Source organism: Pelecanus crispus, chromosome 1 (assembly GCF_030463565.1).
Source record: "Pelecanus crispus isolate bPelCri1 chromosome 1, bPelCri1.pri, whole genome shotgun sequence".
NCBI lineage: Eukaryota > Metazoa > Chordata > Aves > Pelecaniformes > Pelecanidae > Pelecanus > Pelecanus crispus.
The window spans coordinates 224,879,390-224,894,204 of record NC_134643.1 but is presented as its reverse complement, the minus strand read 5'-3'; the positions used below and the strand labels follow the sequence as shown (position 1 = coordinate 224,894,204).

At 44.9% G+C, this 14,815-nt stretch overlaps 1 protein-coding gene across 1 annotated transcript in view; it reads left to right on the top strand.

Moving 5' to 3' along the window:
- Positions 1 to 2,462: 2,462 nt before the first annotated feature.
- The window catches only part of GDPD5 (glycerophosphodiester phosphodiesterase domain containing 5), a 113,562-nt gene continuing 101,209 nt past the window's right edge, over positions 2,463 to 14,815 (top strand). The window contains exon 1 of the mRNA XM_075718326.1: positions 2,463 to 2,579. Within this exon, the coding sequence (XP_075574441.1) occupies positions 2,463 to 2,579 (117 nt within the window). The remainder of the gene's footprint in view (positions 2,580 to 14,815) is intronic.

Genomic DNA, 14,815 nt, shown 5'->3' with positions numbered 1-14,815 from the left:
CTCTTGCCTTGCCATGACTAAAGCAGGAAGAGGTGGCAATCAGAAGAGATGCTGTCCTTTGGAGATTAAGTCATGAAGGATTTCTTGTAACAACTGTAGCCTGCTAGGTTTTCAGGATAACACGGGGCTTGACAGTGGAGTTGTTAATAGGTTGTGCATAATTTTTATGTCCTGCCTATGTCATGCAACATCTTGTACGTCACTTGCTGCTTAGGGTCTTCAGGGCAGAGATTATGGCTTTGTCTAAGACCCTTAAATAGCATCTAACTTCATGTCCTCAGTGTTTCTGTCCTATTCTGACAGTTGTTTCTGCCTGCAGTGTGCTGTCGGTACGCGGGGAAGGCAGACCGGGGAAACTCATTTTGTAGGGACAATCTTGAAGCAGACAAAAGCTGAAGATAGGAGGCAACTTGTGTAGTGACTAATGCTGATCTTTTATAAATAGCATGAGAAAGGATGAAATGCAGGCAGGGAGGTGACCTCACGCACGAGGCCATGGAGGTGGTACAGCAGCGCTTAGGGGCAAATGAGCTGGGAGAGCATGGAGTGACACGATCAGCAAATAGCTCTTATGTCAGACTGGATGTGTTTGTGCCTCTGTCCTGCATGTCCTCCCGGAGGGGATGAACAAAACCACGTGGGGATCCAGGCCAGCTATGAACTGATACGCAAGTCGTGCACATCTCGTGTCCTCTGTCTGGGTCAATGCCTTGAGTAGCGCCCAGAGCATCATAGAGGGGTTTGCTGAAAGGACAAAGCTCCATTTTGTGTGTCTGTATAAGAGGAAGGCAGAGGCCCTATGGGTTGTGGGCTCTGGAGACAGCATGGTAACGGTCTGGTGGGCTTTGAAACCACAGCAACCAACTAGCAAGATCTGTCTGCCTCCTGGATGCTGAGTCCTGATTAGAGAAAGCCAGGACAGGGCTGTCCTAGGCTGTCAGCGTGAAGCACAGAGTGTAAATGGACACAAAGAAGGACAGCAACTGGAAGGGTTGAGCTGTCTGTGTCCTCGCTGACGTTTCTAGATGCTGCCACAGTGTTTGCAACAGCTGCAGCATCCCCTTATGCATCGGCTATAATGAAAAATAGTCAGCCCCATTCTTGGAGGCTTCCTTCCATGGGACATGGCAATGAAAGGCTCTTAGGTGGCTAGGTTATCTCTTTAAGCCCTGTCACGCTTTGCTGATGCCAGTGAGGATGTTGCTACTCATAGCTGTAGTAGCTTTTCACAAGACCTGAGCACTGGGGATCCTGTGTATAAGAGGAACAGTTTCCCCTAGAGAGGGTGCGATTTTCTTACGGCCCACATACTGTGCACGCCCTGGAAAGTTTGCCAAGCGCTTTGCAAGCTCAACTTGTGTTGACCATCGTTCATAGTGCACTGACCCTCTGCACAACAGCAGTGTGCGGGGCTGTGGGTGTACACTTGTGCAACAGGAACCTGTGGAAAACCCCTGGTGGGAGTGAAGTACAGCTGAGAGCAGCATGCCACCAGACCGGCAAATGTTTGCTTTGAGGTTCCCATCCCTGAACGCTGACTCTATGAATTAGTAAGAGCGTATGATGACTTGGTCTGTTCTTGATAGGAATCTCACCAGAGACAAAAGTGAGTGTCTAAATATATATTTTTTTTTTAAAAAAAAAAGCCCTGTGACGCACAAAGCATGTAATCGATGGAGCGGAGTACTTTGCCTTGAAACAGTGATGTTCCCATGCATGGCAAATAGAGCAGTTGTGTGGGAGTCAGTCTGGTCCTTTGGGAGTGAATGCAGTTTGGTGGAGAGGGGATCTTTCTCCTGGGTGAAGGCTGCAACCAGCTCTGCGTCCCTGTGAGTGCTCATTGGAGACGCACGTAAAGGGAGAGGGTAATACCTGCCTCTGCCAGCATGCACAGAAGTGTTAGCTCCTCATCTGGGACTGTTTTGCAGGCTCCATAGGATGCTCAAGATAAACTGATTTTAGCCTGGCTGGGTTTCAACTTTGCAGAGGTCTCTGAATCAATTTTAGGGTTGTGCTTGCGGAGGGTATGGTTCTTTACATTTCAATCATTCATAAAAATCTAATCATCTGGGCTCCAAATAATCTGTCTACTGCTCTTGTCCTTGTGTGGCTTTTCTTACTGATAACTCCTATGAATACATTTGCTTTTAGTGGTGTGGGAGAAACTGCACAAGGAAATAAAACTTGCAAACTAATTAAACTTCTCGGTCTTGTTGAGTAACAAGCCAGAAATGTTGGCAGGGCTGGGAATAGATCTGATTATCATTCCTACTCTCTTAATAGCCAGAGGACATGGTTAATTATTAAATTGCTTGTTAATGTATTGAAATATTGCTTGGCATTTTTAATTTCCTTTTTTTTTTTTTTCCCCTCCCTGCTCTTTTCTTTTCTCCTCTTGCTGAAGGGCACTCCCAGGACCTGATGGATTTCTGATACCTTGCTCCTGAGGGGCTGGAAGGAGCATGGTTAAACACCAACCGCTGCAGTACTACGAGCCGCAGCTATGTTTGTCCTGTCTGACGGGGATCTACGGCTGCCGCTGGAAACGGTACCAGCGGTCACATGACGACACCACCAAGGTGCGTAGTTGACCACGTTGCCTCTTCCTGGTGACTTTGGATTGCGAATGGGTGTGGGTCTTGGTTGAAAGTGGTGGATATTTGATTTTTTTTTTTTTTTTTGTTGGCTTGGATTAGACCATGGAAACCACTGACCCTATGGCTGGGAGGTCTGTGAGAAGTCCTCACCATGTGGTTGACGTAGCAGAAGGGCATGGTTAGCTGGTCATGGTGCTCAAAGGGATTGAGTGGTATGGGTTTGGCCAAATCTGCCTGTATTTACCTCTTGGTACTGAGGGAGACTTCTGTTTTGCTCCTTGCTCTGTGTCTTATTGGTGTGCTTGTGTTTCTTTGGCTGAATATGTAAGAACTGCATTTCTGTCTAGTATCTAGCTTCTGTGCATGTGAAAATAAGTTTGTAGGCAGCAAAAGGCAGCAGGAGGTGAGAACTAGCTGGGGATAAACAGGGGAACTGTTAGAGGTGACTTTTCCCTCCCCTGGATAAACACAGTTTTTAAGAGCTCTAGCAGAGGGAATCCAGGCAGCGGGGCTGGACTTCTGCCTTCACTGTCATTTGGGGCTGTGAGATGGGGTCTCGTGAGACCTGAGGTGTTTATAGAAAGAAATGTGAAAAAACTGCTGTCAAAGCTGCCCTATGCATCTTCTGGTAATTAGTTGTTGTGTATTACTGTTCTTATGTGCTCTCATGTTGTCTGGAGGTTTTTTTTTTTTAGTGTGCTTACTACTTAAAGAAATAAAAAAACCCACAAAACAGAACTTAAATCTCATTCCTCCCAGGAGATTCTTTTGCTGCTTTTTGAGGGCTTAGTTTTGCTCTGGTGACAGTTAGCTGCTCTGTTTTGTTTTTAAGTCTATAACCAGGGATATTCCTGGCTGTGGAGTGCTTTTCCTCTGGAAAAGAGGCTGTTAAGGAGAAAACACTTCTAGGTGGCAGATCCTGTGCCAAAAATGCTCCTGGTTCTGAATTGCATAGATTGGTGGTGGTGCAGCTTGGCCGGGGCTTCCCTGTGAATTGAGAAGTCGTGGCTTGCGTTTGTGCAGCGTAAAACAAATTTCCTTTTGCAAAGTAGAAATGTTTGTGCTGTTTTTCCTCCCCTTTCAATCTGGCCAGCTTAGTCTGAGTGACCACTTCTGAGCCAGCAGAAGTTTCCTTTTGAGCAAATACCCGGGCACATCCGTAGCAGAGGGTGTACTTGTGTTTTTAAGACTTAGGAAAAGAGTGGGATGTAATGTCTTGGCGTGTGTGTGTACTAACTTAAATACTCAAAATGCCTTGTTCTGTATGCCTTATGAACCAGAACATTATGCTTTTTAGCTAAAAATCCATAGAAAAATTGCTGGTGACTTAATTTGTTCAGTGAAAGCTGGCTCTGCTTGCACTGATTTATTTTACCAAAAAATATCAGTGGCAGCCTTCCAATTCTGATTGGCTTTTCAATTGTTTTTCTAGTGCTAGAAAGGAATTTCTTGTGTTAAAGGACCTGTGTAGGGCTTAAATATGTCCAGTCTCTGAGTCGGTCTTATTAAGTTCTACATGAGGTCTCAACTTCCGCTTTGTTGAACAGAGAAATGGAGACAACTTTGCTCTTGTAGGAGCAAGAGAAGAAAGTCTAAAATTAGCTACAGGCTATGCAAAACCAAGGTATGAAGAATCTGTTCCCATCTTGTGGTCAGTAAAGTGCCTTGCAGGTGTTAGTGCTGGAATGAGGGATTGTAGTCCTGTATTTGGAGGGAAAAATGCAAATGAAGGCTAATTGTCCTCTGCTGGACAGGTTTATTTGCATGTGCTTGAGTCCTGCAGAGAATGGGTGTGAACTCTAGGATATGTGTAAGAGATGTGAAACCCTTTTTTTTTTGTGGTGGTTTTTGTTTTGTTTTTTTTTTTAAAGTTGCAAAATAGTCCTTGGCTGTTTGAGCAAGCAGGTAACTTCTGCAGGCTGCAAATCAGTATTAGCATCCCTCCACCTCTCTGGATCAGGTGGGAGAGCGTTTCATGGTATCACTCAAATTCAGGACCACTTATACTGCAAACTCTGATCTCTGCAGTTGAGTGAAGCTCTGAAGCAGGGATGGACTTAACCCAACATACAGGGTACTCCCAGCATCAGGCTTTAGTTATCTCTGCTGTGCATGAGAGGACTTTTGGGATGTGTGGGAAAACTTTCCAAGATCCCAAGGTATTGGATGGGGATAGGAAGTTTTACATATGCCGATTGTCTCCAGCTGATGTATTCCAGCCACAATATTTAGGTGTATCTGTAAGGGATTAGCCAGCAAAATAACATACCATGACTTGGGTGCCTATTTGCTTTACACGAAGGCGGTGGCGTATTGATGATAATACCTGTTGTATTGCCCTGTATCTGACCCGGTAGTAACTCAGCCACTGCAAGCCCAGAGTAGAGGCAATTGTAGTATAATACATGTTTTCCTGGGCATGGTTTCCATAAAAAAGGGTATGGCATACCTGAGATGTCTTAAGTCTTGCAAAAATCTGGAGCTACCTGGGAAGGAAGGAATACAGTATGTAGATGTTATGTTTATACTCTGTAATTATCAGTAAGCAAGGCACATATTCAAAGAACAACTTTTTTTTTTTTAGTGTAGGCTACAACATGGTTATCTGCTTTCTTTTGAAAAGGTCAGACTTTCTAGAGTAAAAGGCCTTCACCTAAATTTGGGTTATGACCCAAATTTGCATCCTTGAAATCTTCTGCTGATGACTGTGAATGTTTTCTGAACTGTGCTGCAGCTCAGTGGCCAGGGTTTTAATGATTCCTTTCCTTTTCCTGTGAATGTATGCAGATCAGGCTTTCCACTACACATTAAAAATGTACATGAAAATGAGAATTTTAATTGTAAGCTTGAGTTCTAAGTTTTTTGGGAGACTGCTTCCTAGAATTGTAATTATCTCTTGCTTTCCGCTGACCTTTTGAGAATGGAGGAGGGGGGCTGAGGGCACCCAACCTGCACACTTGGTCTCCTTTTTAAATTTTGAACAGCTGCAAAATTCCTTTTTCTATTGTGTGCCTTCAGCTTTAACGGCAAGATCCTCTTTCTTTTTTCTTTATTTTTTAATGTTTTTTTAATGAAAGGCATATAAAAGAGAAGAAAGGTCTTGCTGAGATGCAGACCATTATAATCTCTGTAGCTGCTGCAAAGAAGCAATTTCTGATTTAACCACAGCTTGTTCATCAGGTATTCAACCAAGGAAGTTCTCATGAAGTCAGTGCATCATCTTAACCGGGCTCTATCGCCCTGAACACAGAAAATGCAGGTAAATAAGCTTTGGCTTGTAGTTGCCATATGTGCTTTTAAAAGTCTGAAGTTCAGATGGCAGCTTCCAAGGTAGCTTCCAGATACCATGATCCTGTTGATGGATCGCTAGTAATTAAACAGAGAGAGGGTGGCACTGCTAATTGCAGGTATGAACACAATGCTCTACGCGCAGCTTGTGTGCTTCACCTGAAATGAACTGCTGCTGGGTGTTACCACACCGAATAGCTCTTGCTGCTGGGCTAGAGTCCAGGGCTGGCTGCAGCATCTTTTAAAATGCATCCAGAAGATGTTGCAGGATCAGTATCCACGAGGGAGATGTTGATGGGTTGCATTTTATAAACATGAAGTTAAATCTATCAACTGGTTTTGTCCGGTGTTGTTTTTTTTTATTATTGCTTCCAAACCCATGTTGTCTGTACACAGTAAATATGAAACCTGGGAAATCATCCTAGGTGGGAGTGGGGAAAGATATTCTGCAGAAGAAAATTGCAATGATAATTTTTTTTATCCAACAAACAGAAGCAGCTACTTTTATTGGCTGGCTGGGCTTTTTTTTTGCAGTTACTGTGTATTGAAAAATCTTGGGATCTTTATTTATCTTATTTAGTTCCCTGTCAAATAGGATAAAATACCATCACCATTTGCAAAGGGCTTTGGCTTCTCTGCTTAGCGGTAGGCACGGCTGATACTGTACTTCCCAACCATGAACGCTTCTGAGATACAAGTTGAGGCAAAAAAAATGTAACTGGGAACTCTTCTTGTCCTACCCCATTTCCCTTGGAAGCTTCCCATGTTTACAAAACTATCTTTTTGTCCGGAAAATTGCCAAGAATAGGTGTCTGGTCTGGTTGCATACAGTACAAAGGGCCATCATCACATGGGAATGAACCCAAAATTGGCAGCTTTGGATCCCAGGTGACTGAAATTGCGAATCCCCATGATTTTCTGCTCTTCAGTGGCATCTGCAACATTTAAATGGAGGTCTCTTCATGAGCTTTCTGAATGGTCTCCTTCATGGACAATCTCTTTCCTTCCTCCCACTTCTCTTGTAAACACCCCTGAGAAGTTGTGAGTGAAAGGAGCTGTATTAGTGATGAAATCTCTCTTACATGCTGAAATTCCACTGCTTTCTGAATGCTTTAATTCCACAGGTATTAATCTGAGCATCTAATAAACCAAACCCTTGTTTAGAACTTGGAAAGATGGTGAAACTGGAGCTAATGAGATGCACATCCAAGCTCAGGAGTGCATTTCTTTGAAAGTGTTGGGGGTGGTCAGAACTGATGGTCAATGAAACATGGGGTTGCTGGGTTGGATCTTGGGTATAGAATAATGTTTTGTTATCCTTAAAACCACAACTTGTTCAGAATCCAGCTTAAAAAAAAAAAAAATCCCTCTTATAATTTTCCAGTGTGGCTTTGTAGGGCTGATGCCTATGTGAACATAGCCTGTTTAAAGCCCCTGTGCCTCCCAGAATCCTCATATTTTTAAAGCTTGTTTTCGCACATCCAAGGCACTGCCCCCTTCCTTTCCCAGAGATTCCCGTTAGTTGCTGATGGGAGCAGCACAGGGACCTGCTCCAAGAGCTGGAAATGCTGGTTGCTTGTACCCACCAGCTTCTGGTGTTGGGAGAGCTACTCCTGCTGCCCTTGCTTCCAGCACTGCTGTTGGGTGGCATTTCCCCACTGCTGTATTTAGACTCCATTTCTATGTGCCAGCAAGTGTCCTTGCTTTTTTGTTGTTCCCTCCCTGAACATGTGTCTTTGCAGATCTTTTCCCCACCTGGTACATGGCTCCTCTGGTCCTATCAGTACCTGCTGCAACCTCTCCCTTTCTGCCTTCATCCTCTTCTGACAGTAATATTCAGTAATTGTAGCAGAGATATTTCCTTGCTGCTGTTTGGTTTGTAGGCTTGCTGCTCCCATCAGTGAAGAGCTGTCAAGCCCAGAGCAATGCCTTGTAGCGCATCAGCTCTTCTGAGCCCAGCAGCAGATGCTCCATAGTTCGTGGAGTTCAGGAGCTGCCGTGTTATGTGGTGATGGATTGCAGTTTGAGGGTCTTTGGTACCTGATTAGTAAAAGGGCAGCCCTGGCTAGATGTTACAGGCTCCTTGGAAGCACCTTGGGCCAGGCGTGTTGCTTCATTCACCATCCCTCTTGACAAACAGGCTTTTATACCTTTGCTGGGGAAAATACTGAGAGGTGTTATGAACACCTTCCTGGGGCTGCTCTGATTTAGCGCAATAAAAACTTAATAGGGCTTGGCAGAGTGCCTCAACCTTCCTGACCTGAGGCCTCTGCAGCAGATGGGCATATTAAAATGGGAGGGAACTGAGAATTTCCCAAGCCAACCAGTTCTTGCTCAGCGCTCTCCAGGTACCTCCCTTCCCTCCCCAGTATAGTGTTGCGGGGTTAATAAATGGAATTGGTCATATTCAGGTAAAATACCAAAGCCTGTAATCCACACAACCTCCTATGTGTGTGAAGTGGCATAAATCCCTCTGCCAGCTTGATTTTAGGTTCGCTTTTTTTTTTTCCCCTCTGTAACTGGGTAAACTGAGGCACAGAAGTCAAGCTGTTGTGAGATGACTTGGTGGTGGCCAGCATTGATGAATTTTGAATCCCAGGGATCATCCTAACATGGACATTTCTCCCTGGTACCTGTGAATGCACTTATGGGCTTCCTGATGGCACCGGCTGTTGCCTGTTGGCTTGGAGGTGAGGAGCTCAGGACAGTATCTCCTGTGACACTGTGGCTGATGCCACCAGGAATCACAGCTAACTGGGTGAGTCGCAGCTATGTTCTTTGCAGCTTTAACTTGTCTGCCTGCAAATTCAGGCTCTGGGTAATATTATAAGTGGCCCCTGAGCAGGGCTGACTTCTTTTATAGGTGATTGATTAGCTCATACAGCAATGGCTTACAGAATTTCTAATACTTTGTCATTACTACTTTATTCAGAAACTTTGAAACGATCCATGCGCAAGCTCCCTGTGATGAATGGCCAGGCCAGCCCCCGTTGGATACACAAAAATGCCTTGTGACTTTTCCAACATTATGGGCCTCTGGGGTTTTATGCAGTTTGTGGCATTTCCTTGTTATAGCTGCCAGATGTGCTCCCTTCAACTGTTTTTTCTTTATGCACTGTACTAATTATCTGGGTGAAAAATTACGTCGCTGGAGCTTATCGTCCCCGCTTCCTCCTCTTTGCTCTTGGACCTTTTCAAATATACTGATGCTGCTTGAAGGCACTGTGTGCATTGTCTTGCCTTAAAGGGTAATTGGGGAAGGTGAGCTCCGTATTGCTGGATGTCAGTAGGTTGTTTGCATGAAGAAACCCACTTACAATGCACCAAAGAGTCCTTAAGTGGCCGGTGAAACTCCAAAACCACAGAATAGCAAACCAAAAGAAGATTGCAAGGATAGACCTTTGCCACCCTCGGTTTTCATCCTCGGTTGCAGTGAAAACCAACCTTGAATTAACAGCTTAAAACAGGGCTGAATAATTTGTGTGTCTGTAGCCTGTGTAGGCAAGTACGTCGAAGGACTGATGGCCAAGTGCTGTCTTCTGTGCGGGGAAAAAGAGGCTTTGGGCTGTTGAGGAGGGGAAGGGGGAAGAGAGATGGGAACAATACCTTAAAGTTAAGGAAGGATATAGGGATAAAAGGGACCTTCAAACCCTTTAAAGATCCCCAGACAAGCCAGGACAAAACTGGACTTGTCCTGCTTCTGATATTCAAGAAATCTCTGTTTCTTTTGTCCTTATTCCAGCAGCAGCAGCCTGAGGAGATGGCTCTTGTATTTTTTTTTTTCTTTTTTTCCATCCCCTTTATCTTTTGGTTTCCAGACAGAAGTCTAGGCTGCCTATGCTTCCCAGGAAATCCTTTACATGTTATCAGGGGGTTTAGCCAAGCCTTTCCTAGAAAGTATTCGGAAAGCGATGACTTCAAACTTGCCGTGCTCCTCTTGGGGAAGAAGAAAGGCTGAGAGCAGATGTGGTTGATGCCTTGAAGCTCTTGAAGATAAGCACTGCTGAAGGAGGAAACTTTAAAGGCTCAGATAGTTGGCTGTGAGGGCACTGATTTCTGACCTATTACTGGAGTGAGCTTCTTGAGAGATACGGGACCAGAGTTTGAGGGATTCCAGGGATGGCCGATGGAAAAGATGGGAGGAAGCTGCAGCCCATTACGTTGTGCCCTGCTCTGGGAAGGCTGATCTGAGACTTGGAAGCTGTGGCTGTTGCCAAAACAGCAACCCAAAATGGCCTCAGGTGCTGTGTTTTAGATTGAAAGAAGTTCACCCTGACCATTTTCCTTGACGTTTCTCTCTCTGAATTCCTCCTTGGATGTTTATGACTATGCCAGTGTTTCCATGACACTCATCCAGATTTTGGTACTTGGAGAAGAAAAGGCTCGATGGATCTATTGCCTCCTGATGCAGCGTGTCCCATCTGGGATACTGCAGTGCAGGACTTACTGAATACGTTTGCTTTGTAGCTTTTTCTTTTTTTGAAATCTGGATAATACAAAGGTGCTCTCTTAGTCCATTGACCAGCTACAGATGGGTTTAAGGCAGAAGATGCTTTACCTCTACCCCTTCCTACCACCCAACAAGTGGTTGCACAGAGCAGTTAAAGCAACCCAGCAAGGAGCACAGCTACCCCCAATTTCTGCTCACAACACTGCTGCTGTGTTATAGAGGGTGACAACACCAGCGTAATTGGTACGTTATAAATGCTGTGCGCTATGGCATGCATCGGCTGCTGCTGAGCTAGCAAAACATGCTCTCATATAGGCACGCTGTGGTCACAGCTAAGAGATGGACTGCTGGGACATGCGTAAGAGTGGTGGAGAAATGCAGAAATGCTCAGAGCCAGATGTATCTCCCTGTCCTTTCTGCAAACAGCATCATTTAAACATCAGCAGTGCTCACTCAGCAGGAAAAATTGGAGAGATGCTGTAATGGAGGTTAGAAACCAAATTGCCCTTTATGATTTAAATAAATGCTTTATGCAGATGCCCTGGTTGGCATGTGGTATGAGAGGTGAAGGCACTGGGTTTTTTATGGCCTGTGGGGCAGCTGAACACGCTTGCTAGAAAGCAGCAGCATCGCTGGAGGAGCTGCACTGCCGCTTTTCTTTCGGAGATGGTGGGTTTTATATCGTGCATCTTCTAATCCTCTGTTTAAATAAATGCAAGGTGTCTGAGCTGTGTAGATATGGGAGGAGAGGTGCGGGGAATATCTAATACTTGTAATGCCCCTCCCTGCCTTTAAAGTATCTATTGCTGCTCATGTAGCTGCAAGCCAGTATAAATGAGATATCAAACTCTTCCTAATGAATGGGGCTTTTGCTGTTAAAATTTATTCCCTTAAAGTGAAATGTGAATGATTCAAGATGGTCCATCTGGTTAAAAACATCACGTGGCCTTGAACTGAGGCTTCAGATGGCTTTTTTGGGTCCTTTTGTGAAAAGACAAATGAGGAGCTGTGATCCATCGACATAATGGATTGCTGTGCTGTGTCTGTGATACATGTATTAATTCACTTTATAGTGAAATACTCTTGTAATTCCCGCTTGGCAAGAGCTGTTAAATGACCTGAACAGATGATCTAAGCCGCGTTGGTGTGATATAGCTGTGTGACTACAGGCTTTGGAGCTGGGACTTTGCTGGGTCTTCAGCGTTAATCCCCAGATGGCCAAAGGTCACTAGTCACAGAAATTGCTTGCTTTGCTGAAAACCACTATTAAAGGATGGGTGAATTGGCCTTTTTCATGCGGTTTCAATTTGTTAATGTTCATGACTGTAGGCCTGAGGACATGGGAGTTTTTGATGGAAAGAGGCTCTTTCAAGACTGTTTGATTTGAGGTTGGGCACTAAGGCATTGGATGCTGCATGCTTGACATGAGCAGTGATTCCGAGCTGAATCCCTATGAATGGATATGTCTGATTTATGTTGGAGTGATGGGCTAAATGCAGGAAAATACAATTGTTGGACTAAATATTGATTTTTTTTTTCTTATTTTTTCCCCCCCAATGCTTGGAATTGAAAGCAAACCTACCCTGTTTTCAGGGCTTTACACATCACTTAAACACCCTTTAAATTCAGCTTTGAGCCCTTCATTTTACAGGGAGGCTGTGAGATGACACAGGGTGGATGATTGTGCAGGCAAGGGGTTTGAGATGCTCATAGCTGCATGTGGACACCTCACCCTGCCCAGCCTCCGGCTCCTGCTGCAGGTTTTGCTGAACTCCCTCAGGTTTGTTGTCATCGCAGTTGCTCTGCCTTGCAGGAATTGTGCTGTCTGTGTTTGTTGTCTTGCTTCCTCATGAAATCTATTTCTCTTAGCTCCAGGAGATGCCTGGGAGTCAGGGAAAAGTGCAGACCTCTTCTCATGTCTGGGGTTGCAGGCGGTTCTACTGGGAGCACGGGCGCCATTCGAGTGTTCTTTTGCTCAGTGACGTTTGAATGCTGAAACGCGTTCAAAGCTTCGGCAGTGGTGGAAATTTCCTTTCACAGTGGGGAAGATGAAAAGGCAGGATTTCTTCCAATTTTTCCCAAGACCATCTGTGGCCAGCCTTCAAAGCTGAACTGAATTTACACAGGGCATTGTGCTGTCATATTATAACACGTTTTTTCTCTCCTCTGTCTCATTGTCTCTTCATTGCATGTTCCCTAAAGCACCTCTGTGGTCAGCTGAGCCAGGCAGGAATTGCATTTGCTGTGCGTGGTGCCATCAGACCAGGCTTTGCAAGGAGTGTTACTGGGTCTATCTGGGAATGGCATATTTTGGTCTTCAGAAAGGAGCAAGACCTCTCTTAGGCTGGGCAGGAGTCCTGTGGTAGACTGGCAAGGAGCAGAGAGGTGTGCTAGCTTCAGAAACTGGGCTTAACCTGCCAGGAGCTTGCTTATTGTTGAGACCTACATCCTCAGACAACTCCTAGAAAGGCTAGGATGAACCTGCCACAGGGCAAGGCTAATGTTGAAGCCATTGTCCACTTAGGTCAGCATGCAGAAGACCATTTCTGGTCATCTCTAGATACCACCACGGAGGTATAAGCCCAGAAAGCTGGTGTATTCATGACTGCTTGACCGAAAGGCCAGGCTGCTGGGCAGCATTATAAATTACAGTCTGTTCAATAAATGCTGTTCAAGCCTTCATGGGTTTGGGTTGTGTTTTTCCTCCAAAGCCACTTGTCAATAAAAATAGTCAGCCATTGACTGCAGGTACTGTGGCCTCTGTAAATTCCTGCTTGCTTCATGTGAAAGATGTTTCCTACTTCAGTAATGCTTGTTTGACGGATGGGAAATCCCAGGTCCCTGAGACCTCAGGAAAGCTGCAGTGTTTGATAACTTGCTGCCTGGGGCAGCCTAACACTGTCAGGGTGAGGATGTTTGACTAATGCTAAATTGCTGGCTTAGTCCTGAGGTAGGCAAAATGCCTGTGGGAGGGAGTCTGCAAAACCCATTGACTGTTGTGCCTGAGTTAGGATTATGGGCTCAGACTGGGTGATTAACGTGCCCTAGGATTTATAATGCTTTATAGGTGTCAAAGGTTTTTACTGCAGGGCATCTGCAAAATGTGTTTCAGGCTATAAACAGCTAGCACTGAACTGGAGCTGCATCTGGAGAAAGGGGGAAGGGAGGCAGGTGGGAGGCTTAGAGAAAGAGGGGGGGGAAAAGGGAGATTTTGGGACCATGGTCCCTTGGAGCCAACCCTGTGCTTTGCTAATAAGAACTGGGAGATCTGTGAGTTGGGTTTTGCCAGGGCTTTTCTCTGAGCGCTTGGTATGGCGATGTCCTTCCAGTCTAAAGGCAGTGGTGTGCAAGCACTCCTGCAAAATCTTTACCAGTTTGGAAGATGCTGAGTAAGAGATGAGACTTGAATGCTCAACCAACTCATGGTTTAACAGGTCGGTGCATATGGGAGGAGAGCCTTTCCAGGCTGTCCCTGTGAGTCCCCTGTATGTGTTTTGCCTGGGATAGAGTTAATTTTCTGTATAGTACCTGGTATGGTGCTATGTTTTGGATTTGTGACCAAAACAGTGTTGATAACATAGGGATGTTTTAGCTATTGCTGAAGCGTGCTTATGCAGCATCAAGGTAAAATATTTACTGAATTCCTTCTAAAAGGGGGGAAAAAATGAGCCTGTTTTTCTGCTTGCTTTCTAAAACAAATATGTTTTCCCTCTCAGCTGTGTAGTTGCTGTTAGCGCTAGAGTTAGAATTTTTAAATTGAATTGGATAACTCATTTTTCAGAAAAGGCAACAGGAACCTGTACTCCTGCCAGTGCAAACTTTGTTGGTAGCTGCACTAACACAGGTTAATTTGATATGTTGCTATTTCCTTAGGTATTTAGTCCTTTCCCATGTCTAGAGCCATAAGTGTATGAAGTTTGAAGAGAGCAAATGATAGAAGTTAAATGATATTAAAATCATGGAAGCTTGACTTCTTGGTCTCTTTTGGTGTCTGAAGCCCTCTCTCTAATCTCAACAAGGATGGTGAAAAATTGGGGTCCTCTCCCAGAGGAGACTTTATTTTTCTCACCCAGAGGGAAGCAAGTGTGACCATGCTGCCTATCAGGTGGACTTGAGTGACATACTTTACTTTTGGGTTTGAATTCACCGGTCTCCCAGTCCGAGTCCACTCTCCCAGTGCCTTCCCACAATTTCCAGGTGTCCTGGAAGAGATTCAAGGACAGTTGTGCTGTGACAGAACATAAAATGGAGAACAACTTTGCAGCATGTCCTTGCCGGGTGGCTGGATGCCCTGGGAGTGTATGTTGGCCAACAGAGAAGGCTTTCCCCCCACAAAGAGAAGAACTCTTCTTGCTCTTATAAAAGTAGGCTTTGTGGAAGCTGATCAAGGATGCTTGTGGGTCCAAAATGACCAAAAAATCTAGCTAGATGAGAAGGAAACCTGGCACCAGTGTGAGTAAATGAATGAAATAGAGGAAAT